General features: G+C 41.0%; 1 protein-coding gene and 1 non-coding gene across 3 annotated transcripts; one reads left to right on the top strand and one right to left on the bottom strand.

Moving 5' to 3' along the window:
* Positions 1–675: 675 nt before the first annotated feature.
* On the bottom strand, positions 676–748 carry TRNAR-CCG (transfer RNA arginine (anticodon CCG)). Its single transcript has one exon. It is a non-coding gene; the product is annotated as a tRNA-Arg (tRNA).
* Positions 749–13,940: 13,192 nt separating this feature from the next.
* On the top strand, positions 13,941–18,180 carry LOC143573577 (telomere repeat-binding protein 4-like). 2 transcript variants are annotated; one of them, XM_077058418.1, is made up of 10 exons: positions 13,942–14,379; positions 15,415–15,529; positions 15,623–16,331; positions 16,411–16,527; positions 16,617–16,679; positions 16,762–16,841; positions 16,923–17,146; positions 17,231–17,506; positions 17,588–17,651; positions 17,747–18,179. In XM_077058418.1, the coding sequence occupies exons 2-10, from the start codon at positions 15,446–15,448 to the stop codon at positions 17,927–17,929; spliced, it is 1,800 nt and encodes a 599-aa protein (XP_076914533.1). In that variant the 5' UTR covers positions 13,942–14,379; positions 15,415–15,445; the 3' UTR covers positions 17,930–18,179. The 2 variants fall into 2 exon arrangements, with proteins under 2 accessions (XP_076914532.1, XP_076914533.1); XM_077058417.1 differs by having other exon boundaries at positions 13,941–14,379; positions 16,923–17,506; positions 17,747–18,180.
* Positions 18,181–24,896: the final 6,716 nt, after the last annotated feature.

Genomic DNA, 24,896 nt, shown 5'->3' with positions numbered 1-24,896 from the left:
ATTTAAACTCGATTGACACAACCCGAAAGGTTTGGGTTGTGTTTCGGGCAGTGGCGAAGGTTGGACTAAGATACCGGGGGGGGGGGGGGGCGGACTCAAAATGTATTTAAAAAAGTTATAAACGCGGGGGTGGGGCTCAAATTTTTGACCGAAAACGGCTTAATTTACACTACGTATAACAAATGTCGGGTGAAAAACGGGTAAATTTACATTACCGCGCAAAAAAAAGGGTCCGGACTTAAATTTTCGGTCGAAAACAGCTTAATTTATATTGCATATAACAAATTTCGGATGAAAAACGGGTAAATTCACACTACCGCACAAAAAAACGGGGGTCCGGGCTTAACTTTTCGGTCGAAAACGACTTAATTTACACTACGTATAACAAGTTTCGGATGAAAAACGGGTAAATGTACACTATTATGCGAAAAAACAGGGGGGCCGGCCCCTCCGCCCGGGCCCTCATTATACTTCGCCAATGGTTTCGGGTCTAGATATAAGACTATGAAACTCGAATAAGCTGACCATAAAACCCCAAAAACATCCATACTTCAGTCAATTTTAAATTTAAGTCCTTTATATGACATGCATGTGAAAAAAAAATTAAAACGAATCCCTTTGGAAGAATAGTATACTCCATATTTGTTAGTCAACAGCTAAAAAATTAAAATAATGCGATCACGGTGGGACTCGAACCCACAATCTCCCGCTCCGGAGGCGAGCGCCTTATCCATTAGGCCACGCGATCACTTTTGTCTAACTTCTACATTAAGTTTATAAATTTTAAATGGCAAATAATTTCGGTTCACACGGTACATTTCTTTTGGTTTAGAAAGTTAACTGTTCAAATAAATTTATAATCAATCCAGTTTGTCTCAAACACATGGTGCATGGTCATATACATCAAGAAGACTCCTCGTTATTTTTTCTATTACTTATGTTAATCACAATCTGTGACAAGTTACGAAAGAAATGGTCATTGCTTTTGTGTTCTCTTTCTTTTTTCACAATGCAAGGTTGTTGTTATAGGCTTGCCGGTTTGGAGTTAATAATAAGGCATAAGGAAAGAGATAGTTATGGGGCTGGTCGTTGTCGAGTAACGCTGCTGCTGGCATCTTGGCTGGAACATCAGCCCTTAACTCCAGATACACCGTGCCACAACTAAGGAGGTGAGATTGTTAAAGCCCCACCGTCTTGGCGTCTACGTAGTAATGACATAATACTTCAAATAGCATGTGTTAGCTAACTCACTACACATAGCCTTAATATAATACCATAATCCATTACCTAAAAGTAACATGGTGGTCCTAAAAAGAAACAACTATGAAACCACATTAATGCCATGATATCCTACAAGCATGTAATCATCTGTTCTTGATTGTGTAGTAAATCATCTAGATTTGATCGTCTCACGTGTCGTTTATTCTATAATATGTTTTTCTAAACAGCTTTACTATCTAATTGCCGATGGACTCCGAAAATCTTACCATCTGCATAAAGCACACCTTACCCGAGTTCGAATCCCATAATCGTGATGTTCTACCTATTAGTGTCTTAGTGACATGCATATGTTGAAATCGTATCGGGACCCCAAGAGGTTCACACAAAATTCTTGGCACATGTATGGTTCGAACCCTCATAAATATTCTTGTCTCATACTTAACCCAACTAACATTTGTCAACTGGGCTAATGATGCAAATATTTCATTTTTGGCTTTACTTGATCCATTGACGCAATACAAGAGGAAATCAAAACGTGATCAGGCTTGCCAAGAAGGCTCTTGTTTGTTGTCTCGACCCTTTCTTTAAATGAAAGTTGAGTAATCTGAAATCTGTGTTCTTAGACGTCCACCTATGATTTTGATGTCAGAGACCACCAATGAGGTTTTGGCTTTAGTAACCTTTACTGAGAATTGCAAAGCTATCCCTTGGTTGAAGGCAACAATGAAGTTAACGATTCATAATAAACGATAGGTTGTGGTTCCTTAGTCCAGCTAAATCCATTACGGGTTTTTGGAAGGCCTTTGAAGAAGAGAGGTTAAAAAAGCCCATGGCTACATAAACAAATAACTTATATTAACATTATACATATATATATATGTGTGTGTATATGTATGATTAAGATTGAGTTACCTAAAGACTTCATTTAAAATTGAGCATCTCTTAAGTTTAAGTGTCACATGTGTCAAAAAATTAGAGTTCATGGTGGTGTCACAAGGTTTTCTCACTTGTGGTGGGATTCCTTTCAAGGGTAGTATTTGGGTCGGGTTGATTGGACAGACTGATGTACGAGCTTTTCTTCGGGATTGTGCCAGCCTAGCATCCTACGGTCTCATACTTAGGAAATGAAGAATATCAGGCGGACTGACGTACGAGCTTTCAGTTAGTGATCTAAATGACTGTTATAAAAAGAATATTATAGAAAAAACAAACGACAAATTTAACAATCAAATTGGAAAATTAATTATTTTCACAACTTTACAGCTTGACTGTTAAAAGTGTTGACTCTGTTAAAGATATAGAAAGACCATTTCCGTAAATTATGTCAAGTCATAGGATTAACTCTAACACCGACACGACATGTTTATTTAATTCTTATTAGATCTCTCACATGAAAATGTAATGATCTCAATAGTTTAAACTTACATTAAAATTATAAATATTTTATTATTGTTGCAGAAGGAGTTCAATATTTTATATAGTATGATATACTGATTATCGCGAATATCGTTGATAGTTTAGTACAATACTTATTATAAACTCGTGTCTAGTATATGACTTCGAGCTCGCCATGTAACCGTTACTTATGGTATTATGATACATATATACCCATTAACCCATATGGATGTGATTAAAGGTTAATGGTTGAAACACTTATTACTTGAAACTCGATCTTAATTAGTCAAACTCATCTTAAAATCTCACTTAAAATATAGAATATTCAAGTATAAATTTCGGTTATCAAAACTTAATTAATTAAAGTTTCTAACAAGGTACCTTTGCAAACTATCATGGGCGGACCAATTAAATAGGCATCATGATCAAGTGACCTAGTGGAACGTTGAGCCGTTGAGTAGTAGAGATAATTTGTAATGATTGTATCTTATACAATTTTATGTTTACTTCCTTTACGCTGGATAATTACGTATAAAAAATCCAGAAGAAAAAACTACAAACCGCCAGTTGGGAACATATTTGAACACTAAATTTGTGATATATATAACCATTTGAACACTAATATGTATGTATAATATTTTGTTTTGAAAAAAAAATTTAAAGTCACTTTTAGAAAGAGAACTCAAGTAGAAAATAAAAGCGCATTTGAAACGTCAAACAAATCAAATCAAAAGCATAAAATTTGTTGGTGACGTGATTTAATAAGGAAAAAACGAAAACCAAAAGAAGTGTTATTGGAGGCTAAAAATCCATCTCGATAGCCACACGGTTATTAAATTTAAAGTATGTAATGCGGGTTGAGTAAATTAGACATGTAATTATTAATACTAAGCTTGTCCTAGACTCAATGTTGTTTTAAATTAAACCCATACACAATCACGTATCTAAATACGTACTTAAGTGTCACTGGTTTTTGATTGTCTCAATGGATCCAACTTCTTTCTATACTATGTGTTATGGCCCATAAGATGCACCACCCGTGAATAGGGATGTGGCACGTCACTAACTCACGTAATCCCTCCCCTAGGTGCATCCTGTTGTAACTATCCCATTGTGACTTGTGAGACCTCAAGTGAGCGGCCATGCATGAGTCGGCGCATGCTTGTGAAAAGGCCACCAGTAGTGATTTTTAACGAAGTATAAAATATTAATTGCATTTGAAAAATAACTAAAAGCGCGAGTGAGTCCATCACCAGTGAGTGAGAAGAGTGGCGATGTGATAATGATGTGATTAGGTTTCGTTACAGTTATCTTCATTATACACCTGTAAATAAAATATCAGTAATGCACAATGCCTTTCAAAGGTTCATAATTTTATGAGGTATCGAAACCATAAACTTTATTTTGTTGCATATTTCTTCTCTCTGTTACTATCCCTCTCATGCCCTTATTGTGTCGACACAGTCACAGCTCCGACGTAGTCGTAGCTTCTTGCACCATGCTGTCGTTGTAGCTTCTGTTGCAATCATAGCTCTTGTCATCATGGCCTGAGTGTCATGCACTCATGCATCTTGACGCAACTAAATGTTTTTCCTTTTTATAGGTTTTTTTCAAGATTATATATTTTTGGCCATACTTGAATATTTATTGTATTTTGATCCAAATGAGCGTTCAATATCTTCCCACTCTAGCGGCAAAAGAGTATTTCAAAACATCTATTTATTATGGTTCATTGTTAATATATAATTATTCATTAATAATTAGGTTTTAATTGTAACTATCGTTGAAGAGGTAGGTCCCAGCAGAGCCCAGTTGGTCCCGCAAGACTCACCTTAAACAGGGACGTCTGCGCAAAGACCAACTGGATCCGCAGGACCAACCATGCTCAGAGACGTGACGTCCTTACGCGCAGTACGCAAGCTGTTCCCGCAGGAAATGCCTCCCATGGTGAAGGACTCCGCCTGTTCCCGCAGCCTCGGATACAAGCCATGAGGGAAGGCCACCCGCGCAGCATGGCTACACGCACTAGGTACTTAGCTCTAGATCATTCAGTGTCACCTGAAGGAATGAGCAAAGCCGGGAGCAATCCCGCACAGAGGCGGGAGGGGGAATACTCCCGCCCAAATAAGCCAGTCTGTATACTGAAGGACCTTTTACTGTACCTGACGAGGTATGGGCGAAAGATCTGATCAGAGATACGACAGCTCACTGATACAGTATGGCGAGCAGCATGCTCCTGTACTGTATCACTATTAGCCGCTGCCTACTCACCAACTACTGTCATACCACGTGCGTAGCCGGCAGTTGGTGGAAAGGGAATAGTATACAGCAGGCCTGGTCACTATCAGCCGCTGCCTACCCACCAACTACCAGCAGGGCACGTGCGTAGGCTACTGTTGATGAACAGGAACACTGTTGCAGCCGGCCATACCTCCTTGGAAACCTACCTTCGGCTATAAATACCCCAAATGGTATGATCATCTCAACACATTACATTATCATATTATCATCATAATATACCTGATATCTGCTCTAGCAATCTCTTAATATACTTTTATATTTAAAGAGCAATCTAGTCTGATTCTCACGCCGGAGGGTGGTCACAAGAAGGAACCCCCCCCTTCTCAGTGACGAGCTCACGGTGTCTGTTTTGCAGGTTATCAGAAGAACCATCTTCCAAGGGTCTAACCCCTCGTGGGAAACAGCTATCCAACCCCCAGGTTACCAGTAATCTGCCCGGGGTCCGGTTAGTGTTTCTTCATTGGCGCCATCCGTGCATAAAGCTAGAACTTTATTTTTCTCCAGTTTTTTCAAACTTCTACAAAGATGGTTAGAGAAATTCCGGTAACCACAACCCCAGCTACTGGGATGAACACCGGCAACACAGTTTTTACGAACACTACCCCGGCTACCGAAGCCGGGGCAAGTGAAGTAAATTTTACGAACACTACCCCACTTACCAAAGCTGGGGCAAGTGCAGTAAATGATCGCCTACTGGGATCCACCGATACCCAGTTTGAGAAACGAAGACTCCCCCGCCAGACTCTCGATGAAGTTAAGGCATGGGCGGAGGCACGACAAAAGGAATTCCAGGCTGAGTTGGACGAACGCTTGCGTTCCGTGCAACAGGCCGACGAATTCGAATACTGGGAGGATGACTCGGAGGAATCCGACTCCGACGCGAACCCTCGCCATAGGGCAAAAGGGAAGCGTAAGGAAACGGAATCCCAACCGAAAAGGCATTTTGGACAAGCCTTCAAACCAAAAAGCACAGGTGGAAGTCCACGAGACTTCTCTAAAACGTTCAGACCAAACGTTGCAAATGCAGGAACGTCCAAATTTGCAAGGGACATTGCTGAAGCAATCGCCCCAAAGAGTGCCATACAAATGCCCAACATAGGCACATATGACGGTATATCTGATCCAGACGATCATTTGAACAGGTTCATAGCGGGGGCAACCGTCAGCAATTGGACGGAACCCACGTGGTGTTACATGTTCCAAATGACGCTGGTGGGGGCTGCTAGAGCTTGGTTTGATCGCCTACCGGTCAACCACATCTACGACTGGGCAGACTTCCAGCAGAAGTTTAGCCAACACTTCAGCCAGCAACGGAAGTATACCGAGGAGCAATGGACAATCCTCAAATGCATACGAGAGGAAGATGAATCTCTGCCAAACTTCATCACTCGCTTCAACTCAAAGAAGCTAAGTTTGGGCAATATCAGCGAAGATCTTGTTCGCGCTGCCTTCATCCAGGGCGCACATGACCCAGAGCTCATCCGCACCCTAACGGGTAAAGATGGCATGCCATCCACATGGGATGGCATCATGACAGCAGCAAAACGCTATGCGGAAACAGAGAAGCAACTGGGTAGAGATCTCCCACAGAGCACAAACCTCTACACTCAGAAGACGAGAGAAGACAACGTCCTCACCGCCAGACTAAATAAAAAGCGAAAGCTAGGCATTTGGCAGTCAAGGGTAAACTTTGACACCTCATCCGGCTTGCAACATCGAGTGGGCGGAAGGGATAATGTACAGTCGCACCGGAACTCCAGATGGACACCACTCACCAAAAGCGTCACTGAGATATTCGCCACTGAAGAGCTCCCATGGCCAAAGCCTCCAATAATCCGACATCGTCACGATGCTGATCGGAGCAAATACTGTAACTTCCACAAGACAAAAGGCCACAACACTGAAGAATGCATAGACGTAAAGGACATGGTCGAAGCATTTGTCAGAGATGGGACGCTCGCGCACCTCGTGGCACAATAAAGGCTGAGCAGGCGGGTGCGTGTAGAACCCCAGCTGGGGAAAACACGAATCAAAATTCCAGCTTCAATATCGAGACTACATGCTGCGTAAAGAACGAGATCCCGAACCAGGTGCGTATCGGCTCGATGGCACTCCCATCATGGAAGGGAGCTCATTTACACAGTCTGCATGTAAATCAATTCCAATTTGTAAAGAAAAGGCCAAGAGCCACTTCTAATGGAAATGATTCTCTTTAAGAACACCGAAGCTGATGATTTTACATTTATACTTTTCTGAACTAATATGCCGGTTTTCACCGCATAATTACGTCGTCATTGCATGGGAAGGCGGTCCTACCCGCACGAACCCAGCAACGTGACAAACCTTCACGCAGGTCAGTTGAAGGGGAAAAAGTTCAGCACCCAAAAATGAAAGTGCCGGTCTATCCGCATGAATCATTAGGAAACTGAATAATAACCTATCAACAACCGCGCGTCGAACGGTTAAACTATGCAACACTGGTGACGGTGTTCACATTACGTGAAGTCGTTGCGTGGGAAGGCGGTCCTACCCGCACGAACCCAATAACTTGACAAACCTTCACGCAGGTCAGTTGAAGGGGAAGAGTTCAATTATCCTATTAAATGAAAGTGCCAGTCTATCCGCATGAATCATTAAAGGAAACCGAACACTAACCTATCGACAACCGCGCGTCGAACGGTTCAAAACAAAATTCTTAAAGGATAAGGAAAACCTACACGCAGGTCAGATAAGGGTAAAGTTTTGCCATCCTACTAAGTGCAAGTGACGGTTCTACCCGCACAATCACGAAAGAGGAAGCAAAACTTCACACCTACTATCAACCACGTTCAAAGGTTCACTTATCCTCAAAAGATGAGAAAAACCTACACGCAGGTCAGATATGGGTAAAGTTTTGCCATCCTACTAAGTGCAAGTGACGGTTCTACCCGCACAATCACGAAAGAGGAAGCAAAACTTCACACCTACTATCAACCACGTTCAAGGGTTCACTTATCCTCAAAAGATAAGGAAAACCTACACGCAGGTCAGATGAAGGTTAAAGTTTAGCCATCCTACCAAGTGCAAGTGACGGTTCTACCCGCACAATCACGAAGGAGGAAGCGAAACTTTAACCCATTATCAACCACGTTCAAAGGTTCTTATTCTAAACACTTGGAAAATTGCTAATTTAAACTAAGTATGCAAGTCATAAGTTTATAAAGCAAGGAACCCAAAGAAGGAAATAACAATCTTATACGCAAAAAGATTAATATTTCAAGAATATATTACAAGAATGGCCGGGTAACTACCCGCCTAAAAGAAAAAAAAAAAAAAAAAAAAAACTATACTGTCTATCTTAGCAATGGGAAGGGATCTTCAGGATCAAGCTTCAGGGCCGCTTCCACTTGGACCCGCTCCGTCAGAAGAACGGGGTGGTTCGAGGAACGCTTTGAGGACAGCTAACCCATCATCAGCAGCAGCTACTTCGTCCACCTTCTCCACCACTGGATGCGGGAAGGCGGCGTATTGGTTCAATGCTTGGTCATAAATGGCTTCGGTATCCACATTGAACAAAGGGAAGTTGGAAGGCGGGACGCCTTTCTCAACAAACCCTAGACCAAGCAAGAAGCCGGCCTTTTCCCCATCCTCATGAGAAGCGTTGAGGGCTGCGGTCATAGCATCATCGTAAGAGGTCTCTGAAAAGACCCGACGCACAACCTACAAAGAAAACACAAGTATTAGAACATTTTCTTACAAAAGAAAAGCGTGAAGATAAAACTAAACATACCTGAGGCAACGCTTCTCGAAGAAGCCATTGGAGGGCAGCTTGAGCTTCGTTATGGGCGCGTTCGGCTTCGCTCTTATTAAGGTTGGCAAGTAAAACTTCCTTTGCGGCAGCCTCTTCGACGCCCTTAAGTTTCCGCTCGGTGTGGTCAAGCACCCCCCTCTGGTCCAGGATTTCCTGGAGTTTCTTGGCATCTTCCATTGCCAAGGCATCATGAGCGCGTTGGAGAGCCTCTAATTTGGCCTTGAGCTCCTCATTCTCCACACGCAAAGGCTCAGCAACGGCTTCAGCCTTGGCAGCCCTCTCGGTTGCGTTTCGCGCAGTCTCCCTGGCCAGCCGAAGCTGTTCATTCACAGCTTGGGCAGCCTTGGAGCGGGCCTCGAGTCGCGCCTGAACTTCAACCTCGAGGGCCTTGAAGGCCTTCTCCTTGTCGGCGGCAGCTGCCGCCAGCTGTTGGTTCTCCACCCGAAGAGCACGCGCCTCAGATATGTCCTTGGCGCGAGCTGCTTTCAACTTGTCGTTTTCACGACAAAGCAGCTCGACGCGCGGCTGCATCCGGGCCTGGAGAACCCGAAGCTCATTGGTTAGCCTACCCTCCTGGTAGCTAACCATGGCTTCCCCCAACGCACCCGGAGGAGCAGCGTGGCGAGCCCAATCCACGCACTCCACAGGTGTGCGAAGGGTTGTTCCTCGGCGTATGTTCCATCGAGGAACATACACTTCATTGGAATCCGACACTGCAAAAGAAACAAAAGCAGTAAGGAAAAGATGATAAAAAAAATAAGGGAAAAAGAAAGGATCCCTACGCACCTGTAGGGTCAATGACAGGCCGATAGCCGCCAAACCCATCACCTGAACCTAAAGGAAATCCATCCAACAGGTCAGGCAGACGGGAAGGTGGCAAAGATCGGCGGGAAGCCCTGCGCGTACCTGATGGTCCGGCCATCGGTGCCGGTGGCGCGGGCATGGTGGCAGCCGCCGTGGTCGCCGTTGTGGTCGCCGCCTTGTAAGCAGCAGCAGTAACCGCCGGCTCTGTGAAGGATGCTGTAAAAATCGCACTCACAGCCGGCGGTGACGTCATCTCTGCCGGAACAGTTGGCTCAAAGGAATGAGCAACTGGACCAGCGGATGCAGGCGCAGGCGCCTGGGTCGACGCCTCAGGAAGGCTGACCGAGCCTACCGTCATTGGCGGGGAGATACTCCCCTGCTCTTCACCCCGGAATGCGTCAACACCCACGCCTGCACAAAGAAGAAAGTGTTAGATAAATTTATAGTGATAAATCTGCAAAGACATTATGATTGTACTTACGGGTTTTCTTGACCCTGAACGTACGGACGGGCGGGGAGGAACCCGATGGAGCCGGCCTCTTGGTACCGGTCACCGTCGTCTTCGTTGGTTCTCCGGAGGTAACGGTCGTAGCCTCCGGAGCAGTGGTCTCCTCACCACCGGGGTTCCCCGCCACCTCTTCACTATCTGACTCCGAGTCAGAGAGAACCACCGGACCAGCCGTGGAGGCCTTCTCCTTCCCTTTCCCGCCGGCAGCAGCTTTCTTCTTCCGCACCAGTGGAGGAGCATCTGAGGATTCCTCAGAAGAAGACAGGTCAAGAATTCCAACAGCGGGTACAGCATTAAGGGGTTGAGGAAAGAATATCGCCTTACCTGGCCGCCGGTGGCTCAGGATCTCGTGGCCCAGCGGATAGACCTCCACAAAACGATCCGCCGTTTGCTCCAGGATGGGCAACTCGCCCTCGTCCAGAGCACGAGTACCCATCCGCGCGGGACCGTCGGTTTCCCGCGGGAACAGAAGCGACTCCAAATTATTTCCCTCTGAAAGAAAAGAAACAGTTAGAAGACAAACTTGTATCAAAAAGAAAGACAAGACATACCATAGGGAATAGAGTTCAAACCGTATTCGAGAAGGATGGGAACCTGAGACGCATCCTTCCACACCCGGCTCATCCCTAACATGACCATCTCGGACTCCGCAAACCGGTAAACCGGAGATTGGATCCGGGATATCTTCGAAAACCATTCCGCCTCCTGGTAGTTGGGGGCGTGAAGGCTCGGTATCGCTTGGCCATTTTTAAACTTCATGGCAAGGGGGATGGCGCGGGCAGAAATGTAGAAGAATTCCTGCTTCCACGCGCGAAGACTGCGCTCGGTGTCGCAAATCTTCAGACCCTTAATACGGGTCGTCAAGGTGTACCACCCCTGGATGCACCTCCAGGTATAGAAGGTCATCAGGCGGTCCACATGGGGCTCGATGCCCAAAATCCGGCACACCCACTCAAAATGGCGAATCTTGGCGATCGCCATGGGGTGCAGCTCGGTCAAATGAACACCGTGCCTCTCAAGGACACGGTAAACAAATTTTGTCAACGGGAATCTAAGATTCCCATAGACAAAAAATGCAGCATAAACCCCGATCTTGCCTCTGGGGGCATCATACACGGTCTGGTGGGATTCAGGAAACTCAGGCTCGAGATGATCGAGCATGAACTTCCTGACAACATACCGGTACTGATCGCCGGGCAGAGCACACTGGCACTCGCCAGCAGTACCCCTGTCGTCAGATATAGCTTCAGCATCACGAGAAGACATCTTGCAGAGAAAGAAGAGAACGATTTCGAGAGAATGCTCGATTGAATAAAGGAGTATTCGCCGGAAATCGCCTTAAAGATGAAGAGGAGTGAAAAGTGTGAATTGCAAATAACCCTCTACCCCTTTATATAGTAATCGCAATTAATGCGGTGAATTTAATGCGGAGGAGAGAGAAATCGAATGTGCAATGAAACTATGACACGTGGCAAAAAGCAAGCTGGCAACAGCTGTGGAAAGGACGTGTGCCAGTAATTTCGCGGCCACGCGCCCGAAAAATCGCGCCCACGCGCCTGAAAAAGCGACTGGAATGACCATGTTCTGTCACGTCACCATAACTTCCTGCACGTCCTGACACAGTCAGAAGAAACCGTCGCACGACGTTTCAGAGGTTTGGACTGTTCTGATCTTTTCACCAACTCTTCGAATTTCAAAATTCAAAATTCGAAAATATTAAAAAGTAAGCGGGAAAATACCCCTTTACCCCTTGGCAAACAAGTAACCGTAAGACGGATGCGGGTACAGTGTAAAGGCAAAACCCTTCACATACCTAGCACCCGCAGGGAATTGAAGCCAAATAAACCTTGGCAAACAAGTAACCGTAAGACGGATGCGGGTACAGTGTAAAGGCAAAACCCTTCACATACCTAGCACCCGCAGGGAATTGAAGCCAAATAAACCTTGGCAAACAAGTAACCGTAAGACGGATGCGGGTACAGTGTAAAGGCAAAACCCTTCACATACCTAGCACCCGCAGGGAATTGAAGCCAAATAAACCTTGGCAAACAAGTAACCGTAAGACGGATGCGGGTACAGTGTAAAGGCAAAACCCTTCACATACCTAGCACCCGCAGGGAATTGAAGCCAAGTATTCCTCGGCAACCAAGTAACTACAAGACGGGTGCGGATACAGTGTAAAGGCAAAACCCTCCACATACCTAGCACCCGCAGGGAATTGACGCCAGGAATACCTTGGAAGTAAAGTAACCGTAAGACGAGCGCAGGTACAGTGTCAAGGCAAAACCCTTCACATACCTAGCGCTCCGCTAGGAATTGAAACCAAGAAGGATCTTCTGGGCAATGCATGCGGAAACGGAAATAACATCCCCGCATAGCGGGAACGTCGAGAACTACGTTGTTGGAAGTTCCAAGATGGAATTGATGGTTTTAACATAATTGATCACTATGTTCAAAACTACCAAAACCTCATGGAAAATACATACAACTGGGACTCAATGCTCCTGACTTGCGAGGAGGTTACAGACCTACCCGCATCATACCCAAAGACCAAGCAGGAAACTCGGGCATTTCTGCAAGTGACAAGGACTTCCGCGGAAAAAATCCCCATGGAAAACCTTACAAAACCCTTTTCAAAACCCTTTGCTCAAGTCCAAAAGTTCACCTCACTTTATTAAACACGCATGAGAAGAACATTGGACTGGGGGGACTTGAAGAGGTAGGTCCCAGCAGAGCCCAGTTGGTCCCGCAAGACTCACCTTAAACAGGGACGTCTGCGCAAAGACCAACTGGATCCGCAGGACCAACCATGCTCAGAGACGTGACGTCCTTACGCGCAGTACGCAAGCTGTTCCCGCAGGAAATGCCTCCCATGGTGAAGGACTCCGCCTGTTCCCGCAGCCTCGGATACAAGCCATGAGGGAAGGCCACCCGCGCAGCATGGCTACACGCACTAGGTACTTAGCTCTAGATCATTCAGTGTCACCTGAAGGAATGAGCAAAGCCGGGAGCAATCCCGCACAGAGGCGGGAGGGGGAATACTCCCGCCCAAATAAGCCAGTCTGTATACTGAAGGACCTTTTACTGTACCTAACGAGGTATGGGCGAAAGATCTGATCAGAGATACGACAGCTCACTGATACAGTATGGCGAGCAGCATGCTCCTGTACTGTATCACTATTAGCCGCTGCCTACTCACCAACTACTGTCATACCACGTGCGTAGCCGACAGTTGGTGGAAAGGGAATAGTATACAGCAGGCCTGGTCACTATCAGCCGCTGCCTACCCACCAACTACCAGCAGGGCACGTGCGTAGGCTACTGTTGATGAACAGGAACACTGTTGCAGCCGGCCATACCTCCTTGGAAACCTACCTTCGGCTATAAATACCCCAAATGGTATGATCATCTCAACACATTACATTATCATATTATCATCATAATATACCTGATATCTGCTCTAGCAATCTCTTAATATACTTTTATATTTAAAGAGCAATCTAGTCTGATTCTCACGCCGGAGGGTGGTCACAAGGAGGAACCCCCCCTTCTCAGTGACGAGCTCACGGTGTCTGTTTTGCAGGTTATCAGAAGAACCATCTTCCAAGGGTCTAACCCCTCGTGGGAAACAGCTATCCAACCCCCAGGTTACCAGTAATCTGCCCGGGGTCCGGTTAGTGTTTCTTCAATCGTTATGTTTCGTTATGCTATAAACATGTGACCTTATCGACCCACTAACACAAAGTATTGGCTACTAAAGCTTAATATGTCATAATATCTTTATTGAATGGTAAAGATTTTTGTCTTTGATGATAAAAAGTTAAAAACCATGGTTTAAATTTTGGCATGACTATATTATATCTTAAGATCAAACATTTATTACTGTAATTTTGGCCCTTATAACTAGGATTAGCAAATCCCAATATAACACACACACATTATATATTTCTTTTTGTTTTAACACAAAGTAATAAAATTATAAAAAACAGTAAACAAATCTGGTCCACAAAACACCATTCACAAACAGAAAAGAAAAACAAAAAAACATAAATGGGAGTTATGGAAGACTTGTAAAACCAATCCACGTGTCAAAAGCTATCCACATATCCACGCAAGGGTAAAGTGGTCCTAAAAACCGCCCCAATCAGATTAGAGGGTTTATGGTCACATGCTCTTTCACCCACATCCACCTCTCAAATTACCATTCTACCCTTCCTCCCCAAATATTTAAACCGGACCTTAAACCCTCTTTCTTTCCATTTTCATCCCAATTTCTTCTTCAATTCCAATTCCAAAACCCAATTAGCCAATTGTTGTACAGTTACGTGTAATATCGGAATTACCCAGATCATAAAACCAGGTAAAGATTCACGATCGATCTTTAATTTTGTTGATTTTGGTTCAATTGGTTGGTGGGTATTGAATCTAAAGGTCCGATTCGTCAGAATTTGTGTTTTTTTATAAGAGATTTGGTCCGATCTTTACCGGAATTGGAGAATTAGGGTTTAATTGTTGGATTTGATCTTCGATCGGTGGTAATTGTGGTGTAGAGATCGGATCGGAACATTTAATCGCGTTGAATTGAAGATGTTATTAAGTCTAATTCGGTTCGGGTCGGGTCAGAACGGGTCACGGGTCAGAACGGTTATGGTTGAAATGGGGAATCGGGTCGAATTAAAAAGGGTTTTTTTGGGTCGGGTCGGAACGGATTCGGGTCCGGGTCGGAATGGGTTTCGGTGCATTATTAATAACCATTTCACCTTCAATTATTAGATCATAAAGTAAAAGTTTTATTTATGGATTATGAGGTTTATGGTTCTAATATTTGTGATTGTGTTTTTTTTTTAATTTTTATTGTTTTTGTTTTTTATTATTTTTATTAGGAAATTGATATGTTGTATGAATTTGTGTACTTAAAACTTTTTAGTCTTGTTTTCCGTATTTGTTAATATGACGATTGAAACTTGAAACTGTGAAGTGTTTGACTAACATGCGGTGGTTTCTCTGTGGGGACTAAGGCCAGCTTTTCATAGATCTATATCATTATCTTCATTTATATATATATATATATATATTTTTGTCGTTATTAATCTTACCTCCTAAATTATGGGATCATGTTTCTGGTGTAACAATGGCTGCCAGTTATTTGCTTATGAATTGGTGCATAATTAAGGTTTTTTTTAGTTGTTGAAGATCGTTTTGTAAAGATATAGTTTGGATCCATCCGTACATGTTATTTTGACCTTAAGTTGTGTTACTGCTATTGTTGGTTATGATCACGAGCTATTATTTAATCGCTTCATGGCGCGGTTTGCTATATTTGTTGACAGAGGAAAAAAAATGTTCTTTTATTAGTGTATATGAAGCGTCTGATTGTTTCATTATCAGACAACAGATTAACATAATTGGACATGTATGCCTAAAAGATGGTGTCAAAGAAGAGATTATATTATGGCGGGCTCGATGGTTTTCGTGCCCCTGTGGTACCTAAAGCTCCAAGATCTTTAAGGGTAAGTAAAAAATATATTTCTTAATCAGAACTTAACCCAATATGTAACATAACACCTTCTATAATTGACATTATTCTTTCTTTCTTTATTCAGAGGACTCCGCATAAGAAATCATCAGCTGGTAGTGAAATTTGCCCCTTTGAGTTATTGGCCGCTGTTGCCGGCAAGTTATTGCAGGAGAGTGAAAGTTCGGTTTCTAGCACTGCTCCAGAAACAAAAGAACATATTAGTATTATTAAAGATGGTGTCAAGCAGGAACCAGTTGACGTTAAACTCGATCCGTTAAGATTAGATTATCTTGATCAAGGATGTTGCGGTGAGAGCGAGTTTGTTCCCGAACCCGAGTTGAAGATAGAATCTTCAATCCCGTTGAAGGATTTGCCACATTCTGATAGTGATTCTGGTGTCGAACATGCTTCGATGATTACTACTAATGTGAAGTTGGAAACCGCCAATGGCAAGAATGATGTTCGAATGGATACTAATGGAGGCAAAGTACAGACAAATGCAGTAGAGAAACATAGTGAAGATTTAACCACGGTTAAATCATGTGTGAATCAACGTGTGTTACATAAATCATGTAACGGTGTACATCTACCCTTTTATTGGAATAATGTAAAGATAGGTATTAGAGATGATGACGAAAATTTGTTTAGTTTTAATCAACATGTTACCAAAATGAGGGCGCTTAAGTTACAGTCGAGTGTTGGATATAGAAGAATGAGGAAGATCATGGCTGCTAATAAGCATTGGAAATCGTTACCGAAGCTGAAAGATTATGAACATAACACTACTAGTAAAAGTAAATAACTCTCTTTAACACTTTCCGCAATTTCATGTTATGTGATTATTTTACTTATTTATAATATTGGTTATTTTAGGGGTTGGAGTCAAACCCTTTGATCACAATGGTAAGAGAAGAAAGCTGTTTCATCATAGCGTAAAACCTGATTATGTTCATGAGACAAGCAGTGAAAGTATATCTAATTTACCTACAGGTCTGTAAAAATATCCAGTTTACTTTTTAGATATATTTCATATATTTAGACGTTTTATTAACGATTGCGTGTTATATATTGTCATGCAGCAAAAGCCGTAACATCTTCAGCTATCAACCATAAAAGTTCCTTTCCATCTAAAGATGGTCACGGTACTCTATCCATCTCTCATGTATATATGTATCGCTATAACTGATATTTAATTTCTCACACGCGCAATGTTTTTTAATTCAGTGAAATTTAGCATAAAGTCGTTTAGCGTACCAGAACTGTATATCGAAATGCCAGAGACATCGACAGTAGGTTCTTTGAAGGTACGCAGTATGATCTTACTAATTTGAAATTAAATTTGGACTATCATTATGATTTGTATTAAAATATTTCAATGTTCACAGAGGACGGTTATGGAAGCTGTGACAGCTATTTTAGGAAGCGAATTACATGTAGGCGTACTTCTTGAAGGCAAGAGGATTAGAGATGACAACATAACGTTACAACAAACAGGCGTTTCCTTAAACAATGACAGTTTGGGATTCATGTTAGAACCTACTTTTCCTCAAGATTCCGATAAAGAATCTCCAATGTTGCCAACGCATGACATTCATGAACCACTAGCCAGGTATAACATTAATTATGAAATATTCCTATATGCTACTCATTTGTTGACATTTTGGTTTGACTTTTTTCATCAATGTATTATTAGTTCTCTAGCTATGGATACTCCTGTATCAACTAATACGGACAACCGAATTGAGAATAACCAAGAAAGTGAAAAGGAGTTAACTGAAGAAATAGTGGATATTAACGCTAAAGCTATCGTGCCAATCAATCCACTGAATGCGGAGGCGCTTTCAATAATCCCGGTGAACCAGAAAGACAGCAAAAGATCTGAACTTTCACAACGAAGAACTAGAAGACCGTTCTCGGTTTCTGAAGTCGAAGCACTTGTGGCAGCAGTTGAAACACTTGGAACCGGAAGGTGTGGATGCCACAGTCTTCAATATTACTGGATAAAATATGTTGCTCGGTAAAAAATAACTTTTTTTATGTTTCTTTATAGATGGCGCGATGTTAAAAACCGTGCGTTTGATGACGCAAACCATCGGACTTATGTGGATCTGAAGGTAAGAAACCAAAATTATAAGTTTATAAGATTATATTAGATTATGGATTTGGATTATTTATTGTTACGAATTTGATTTCGTATATGTTAATATAGGATAAATGGAAAACATTGGTTCACACTGCAAGTATCGCCCCTCAGCAACGACGGGGTGAGCCGGTACCACATGATCTACTGGACCGAGTGTTGGCTGCACATTCCATGTGGACTCAGAATCAATCAAAGCCAACCAGGAAGCATCAGACCGAGCCCAATCAAACTCTATCGGTTAGAGTTTGAACCTTGGTATGGGTCGGGTGATGATGTGTACAAAGTTTGAATAGGTTTAATTTGTTTAAATTACTGTAATTTCTGATGCTTTTACTGTTTTTTAATATTTTGTTTGTCCTAAAGAGTCTTCTCCTATGATGCAAGTTGGAGAAGAAGCTAAGGATGTTTTAACACGTTTCTAGAAAATGTCAAGTTTCATTTGGTTCTTACCATTCTTTTGCACATTGTGTTTGTATGCATCTTGTATAAAAAACAAAATCTAATGTAATTGATTCTTCATTCTTGTTCTTTGTTTCTCTTGTTATGGCTTTTGTTTTCTAAGCAAATATATCTATTGATAGTAGCCAAGTTACTTAAACATTATCTTAATTACAATATCACATAAGGTTAAAATTGTTAAATTAAACTACATTATCTTAATTATAAAACAACATAATAAGGATTTAAAGGCTAAGTTAAAGTGCTACATCAATGAGACTTCAACAAGCAATTCCCTTTAAAGCCATGTTGCCATGATAAAGCCCGCTTTGTGGCTTAGCATCGCCGTTTTTTGTTAAAGTCCTATGGCCCCACCTTTTTCTCCATTGCCGCCTATTAAAATGCTAGCGGGACCCCATTTATCTTCTGATCTTTAAAGCGTTGATACGGTGTGTCAGACCAACTCATTTTACGGCCCTCCTTTCATGCCCACAACAACCGTTCAAAGTAAACTAGATGAAATAGAATAATTATGAACCTTGATTACTATTTGGTTATTGTTTTATGATTTTATCCTATAACAAAAGGTAGCAAGCTTTGGTCATCAACAATTAAATGTGATATTTATCATTTAATAAATTGGTAACTAGTAATTAAAATATTGGATGATTTAGTATGAAAACAAAAGGATAACATTTTATAAATAAGAGGCCTACAATAATATAAGAAAACGATAAATAGGGCAGTTGGTATATTCGTGACGTAGATCACGTTGCTAAGATGGTAGGGTGAGCATGTGGAATGTGGATTGGGTATCTTGTTGATTCTTTCAGCTTTTTATGAATAACAAACAAATACTATTATATTAGATTGAAAAAAATATATAATAATCTTACCGGTATTTGTTTAACAACGTTTGAAACTACTCTCAATAACCGAGTATACTGATTTTGACTCTTCAAGTTTGACTCACCCGTTTGACTGCTTGAGTAAGGTTTCAAACCCGTTGTCACAAGATCTCAAGTCCTAACCATCACCATCATGTCATTGAATCAGAAGGCAAGGCTGACAATTTGTGTCTTATCGTGTTTAACAGGTTAGAGACGACGCGATTAACAAAAGTATCAAACATGAACCAATTTACCAACCCTTCCAGGAGGTCAAGTGTTCTTATTAAATTATTATACCAACAAACTGTAAATGTAATCAATCACTATTTTTGTGATAATTAACCCTTCCTATTTGTCTACATATAAAAAATGTATAACTTGTAGTAAATAATTCTAAGCTTTAATAATAATCCATACATTTTATCAAGAATGATAAAGGATGTTAAGACATGTTAACATCATTTTTTTTTAACGGCCAACTAAGTAACGCCGGGTACTCCGTACGCGGCCCTCAATGGCTAAAGGTAGCCCGAGCCGGCCACTAGTCCGGACGGACGGAGCCCCTAGAGGTCCACCTATTGAGGGATTCACCGGATAAAACCTGACCCCCACGTCCGCCAAATGACACGACAACGAGGAGCCGATAAAACCGGGTGAGATCAAGATATGGTGAGGATAATTGGATAAGATGGACATTAAAGATCCAAAAGATAATATTTTTAAGGATAATTACTATTCAGCAATATTAAAACTTTCATTAGTTGGCATACTAATATTACACACATGAACAGTCACTGGTCATGTTTCTTATGATGTAGTGTCGTTTGATACAAGTTCGATATGAGCTTATGATGTGCTTCCTTATGATGTGCTTCCTTAGACAGTTTTACTAATCGATCTAACCTGATGAAGTACCGAGTCTCATTTCTAGTTGTCATTTTCTGTATAAAATTGTTGAAACTTTGCCTATACTTATTTCCTTAAGAATTTTGATAAAGACTTTTGTTTTTCAAAAACTAAAATTTAAATGACAATTATATTTATATTGTTAAAATAAAACCCATCAATGTCTTTATTGTATTTATGAGTTGCAAAACGAACTTCTTCTTTTTTCATACTCGTTAAATTTCTATTAGTATCCATGATACAAGTCGGGTCCTATATGTAGTTGGATCTCTTCTTCATCGAAAGAAACTAGCTTATCACAATACAAAACATTCAGTTAAAAATTAACCGAATTTCCGTAATGCGTAGTCAATCAAGAAAGCTACATGAGTAAATATATAACCTACAAAAAAGTGGGCTAATAACAATCATAAAGAGTGTATGAGAAAACGATACACTAACTTTTAAGTAATCCAAAACACGTCGATGAAATTGACATTGAACTCAAAATTAAAGCATATTACATTGATCATATATCTCACATCGTCACTAATAATATTTTACTTTATCTTTAAAAACATTTATAATTTTTCTTAAAAGGACACAGGCGATACACAGGTTCTTTTAAAAAAAAGAAAAAATCATATAAATAGTATTTATTTTTTGATATGTGATACACATCTATAGAGATGCTTAAAAGAATCACTGATGTAGTAAAATGACATGGTTACAACTTTATGGAGATGTTTTTGTCTTATCTTACAAAAGGTGAACAGGGAAAGAGATTTCCACTAGTTGGAATTTTATTTTCAAACGCAAATTTATAAAGTATGCATTTAAATTTTTAAATAACAAACGAATAGTAACATTATATCAGAAAGATGGCCCAACGAAAGTGAGCAGTGTGTGGCGTATACACGGATTTAGGAGGGCCCAGAGGAACTCGACAAGAAACAGAATTGACTTAAATAACAAGTCCATAAAAGCTTAAATAACAAGTCCATTTTTGTTAAACCTACAACTTAACCTTTTCTATAATTTAATTCTTTATCAGTTCGAATCCTGAGCTCATTCGGATTTTCGTCTCACCATGTGTTACGTCAGAGAGTTATGCTCTTATGGCGGCACAACGATTGTCAAGTGGCATCTGTCGGTATGGTTTGTTGGTAGAACGCCCAAACCAAACCAAACCCTGAAGCCAGCGTAAGCCCGATTAAGACAACATGTCTAGAAACTCTCTAAATTTAAAGAATGTAATAGCCTAAACACAAGAAAGTTATCATTAAAAAAACATAAGTAAAAATAACAAACAAACTAGTTCTATACTTTAACAAATATTAAAAGATAAGGTAGACTGAGAATGAAACTTTCATTAAATGCCGTCGGCTTTAAGTGGTCAAGGAGATGTACGTTGTCGTTCACCCATTCCCTTGAGACTATATCATCAATATTTAGTTATATAAATTGTTGAATGCAATAATTTGTATCGAAAGGGTGACAAATATAAATTAAAAAGTTGTTCATAATATATAATAGCTAATTAGTATGTCTCTTAAGATGCTATTTATACGATATTCGATCTCATGTGGTCTACAATAATTGATTTAGGTATTTGGATAACCAATTTAATATCATCCGTAACAAAGTGAATATGTGATCATTCCCTCTTTAGTTGACCATTACACATAGTATTGTCACACACCTAATTTTATAGGTATAACTTTAATCGTTGTCGTTTTGATTAACTTAAATTAAAAATAATCCTTTTTTGTAACAAAATATGTGCTAACAAATTATTTTTTCATTTATACACACTACATAAAAAAAAGGTAAATCATTTATGATGTTTCCTTTATCACGTTTCTTCTTACGTAACATCGTATACACCTATCAAGTCCATGATACATTGTATAAAGTCTCTTTGTATGCTATATATAAAGCATACATCACTTCATAGTTGTTGATATTATGTAAATAGTTTTTAATTATGTTTCTTAAGATGTTATTTAGATGGAATCTTGACTTTGTTTGACATTAACTAATTTAGCTATTCGGATAATCAATTTAATCAATCTCTTTCGTTCTCACACACACATAAGTGTTTATACATACACAACCGTAGATAAATAAAAATATCTAAATAAATATAGGAAATATAATGACACGATTCATCAAGTCCAATCAATAGTTATGATAAATGTACTAATGGGGTGTTAGTTTATTGGCAAAGATAAAGCCCTTTATACACTTGGGTTTGGGATTGAGAGGCCTTGGGTTCAAGTCGGTTTAAAAAAACCATTGTTTAAAAAAATAGTTATGATAAATGTGTTAATGTGTTCTAGATGAGGGTTATTTTGACTCTGGGGTCGTAGGGTAAATAACGTAAATGATAAATTTAGTTACTTATATCACAAAATCAATAATTTTTTTCTTATTCAAGTATGATAATGTCATATATTTTGAAAAGTTAGTTTTTAAACAGTTGCGCAGAGAATAATAGGTCGTGATTGTTTTAACGGTGTGTCTAACTTGGAAGACCACCAAGTTTAAAAAGTTTAATAAGTTTTTAACACTTTACAATATATAATAAATAAATATTTTTGTTAGATAAGCATATCGTTCCAAAACACCGATATAATTTTTAGTATTATTCTCTACAACACACTAAATTGTATTTGATAATATCAGTTTTAGAAAATTCTATCTAAACAGCTTCTATACATTCAACATAAATAGACTCACCAGTCACCACTTATCGATGCGAAAAGGGGGAAAAAAAAAATAGTTGGCTGATAATAATCCCAACTTTGAAAGTAGCTGTCACTGGTCCCAACTTTCACACTATTTATTTTTATTGGACCTCCGTTAAAAAAAACTTAACGACGTTATGTTTTTTTCCAAATTTCAAACTGATATTTTAGGGCTTTTGATCGGAATGAGAATACGAGTCGATTGATGTAAAATTTACTTCCAAACGGTGGTCCAAACGACTAAAGGAAGCTTCAATTTCGGTGTTTAAACTTTTAATTAACAAAAATCAAACTGTTTGAAGCGTCGTTTCGAGTTAAGTTTTACATCAATCGACTCGTATTCTCATTCCGATCAAAAGCCCTGAAATATCAGTTTGAAATTTGGAAAAAAACATAACGTCGTTAAGTTTTTTTAACGGATGTCCAATGAAAATAAATAGTGTGAAAGTTGGGACCAGTGACAGCTACTTTTAAAGTTGGGATTATTATCAGCCAACTGCATTAAGTTGGGATTATTAAAATCCAATTTTCCAAAAAAAAAAAAACAAAACGTGTGCCCACATGCATGAACCTTTTTATATCTCTCACGACCTCATTAACTATTTGAAGAAACACTAATCGACCCCGGGCAGATTACGGATAATCTGGGGGTTAAATAGATGTTTCCCACGAGGGGTTAGATTTGGCAAAGATGGTTCTTCTGATAACCTGCAAAACAGACACCGTGAGCTCGTCACTGAGAAGGGGGGGTACCTCCTTGTGACCACCCTCCGGCGTGAGAATCAGACTAGATTGCTCTTGAATATAAGTGTATATTAAGATAATGACTAGAGCAGATATCAGGTAATATATCAAGATATGAGATATGAGATAAGATGTAAGATGATCATACCATTCCAAGGTGTTGGCGTATTTATAGCCGAAGGTAGGTTTCCAAGAAGGTACAGCCGGCTGAATAGTATTCCTGTTCTGCCAACTGTGGGCTACGCACATGCCATGCTGGTGGTTGGTGGATAGGCAGCGGCTGATAGTGACCAGGCCGGCTGTGTACTATTCCTGTTCCACCAACTACAGGCCATGCACGTCCTCCGACAGGTTGGTGAGTAGGCAGCGGCTAATAGTGACATACAGTACAAGAGCGTGCTGCTCGTCATACTGTTGTCAGTGAGCTGTCGTATCCTTGGTCAGATCTTTTGTCCATACCTCGTCAGGTACAGTACAAAAGATCCTCCAGTATCGTACGGACTGGCTCATTTGAGCGGGAGTTCTCCCGGCTTTGTGCGGGAGTGTTCCCGGCTTGCTCACTCCTTCTTCATGTGACATTACTGAATTATTTAAGAGTTAAGTGCCTTGTGCGTGTAGCTTTGCTGCGCAGGTAGCCTTCCCTGATGGCTTGTCTCCGCAGCTGCGGGAACAGGCGGAGTACTTCACCATTGGGAGGCTTTTCCTGCGGGAACAGCTTGCGTACTGCGCGTAAGGACGTCATGTCTCTGAGCATGGTGGGTCCTGCGGGCCCAGTTGATTTCTACGCAGACGTCCCTCTTCAAGGGGTTGCGAGTCTAGCCTTTGCGCAGACGTCCCTGTTGAAGGTGAGTCTTGCGGCTTCAACTGCGCAGACGTCCCTCTTTGAGGTGAGTCTTGCGGGTCCAACTGGGCTCTGCTGGGACCTACCTCTTCAAGTCCCCCCAGTCCAATGTTCTTCTCATGAATTGTTAATAAGTGAGGTGAACTTTTGGACTTTAAGCAAAGGGTTTTGAAAAGGGGTTTAGTTTTAAGGTTTTCCATTGGGATTCTTCCCGCGGAAGTCCTAATGTCACGTGCAAAAATTCCCGACTTTCCTGCTTGATCTTTGGGTATGATGCGGGTAGGCCTGTAACCTCCTCGCAAGTCAGGAGCGTTGAGTCCCACTTGTGTAGATTCTCCATGAGGTTTTGGTAGTTTTGAACATAGTGATCAATTATGTTTAAACAACCAATTCCATCTTGGAGCTTCAAACAATCTAGTTCTCGACGTTCCCGCTATGCGGGGGTGTTATTCCCGTTTCCGCAAGCACGGCCCAGAAGATCCTTCTTGGTTTCAATTCCCTGCGGAGTGCTAGGTATGTGAAGGGTTTCGCCTTGACACTGTACCCGCACTCGTCTTATAGTTACTTTACTTCCAAGGTATTCCTGGCTTCAATTCCCTGCGGATGCTAAGAATGTGAAGGGTTTTGCCTTGACACTGTACTCGCACCCGTCTTATGGTTACTTGGTT

The sequence above is a fragment of the Bidens hawaiensis genome, unplaced genomic scaffold (genome assembly GCF_021521415.1).
Source record: "Bidens hawaiensis isolate Kalapana, Puna unplaced genomic scaffold, B.hawaiensis_p1.1 tig00026587_1, whole genome shotgun sequence".
Taxonomy (NCBI): domain Eukaryota; kingdom Viridiplantae; phylum Streptophyta; class Magnoliopsida; order Asterales; family Asteraceae; genus Bidens; species Bidens hawaiensis.
Note: the sequence above shows the minus strand (reverse complement) of the source record. Positions and strands in the feature narration are given on the sequence as shown.

Excerpts from the sequence above, each read along its gene's own strand:
- LOC143573577 (XM_077058417.1), top strand. The coding sequence starts at position 15,446 with ATGGTGTCAAAGAAGAGATTATATTATGGCGGGCTCGATGGTTTTCGT. Across the intron at positions 16,332-16,410 it reads ACATAACACTACTAGTAAAA|GGGTTGGAGTCAAACCCTTT; the intron begins GTAAATAACTCT and ends TGGTTATTTTAG. Across the intron at positions 16,680-16,761 it reads TCCATCTAAAGATGGTCACG|TGAAATTTAGCATAAAGTCG; the intron begins GTACTCTATCCA and ends TTTTTAATTCAG.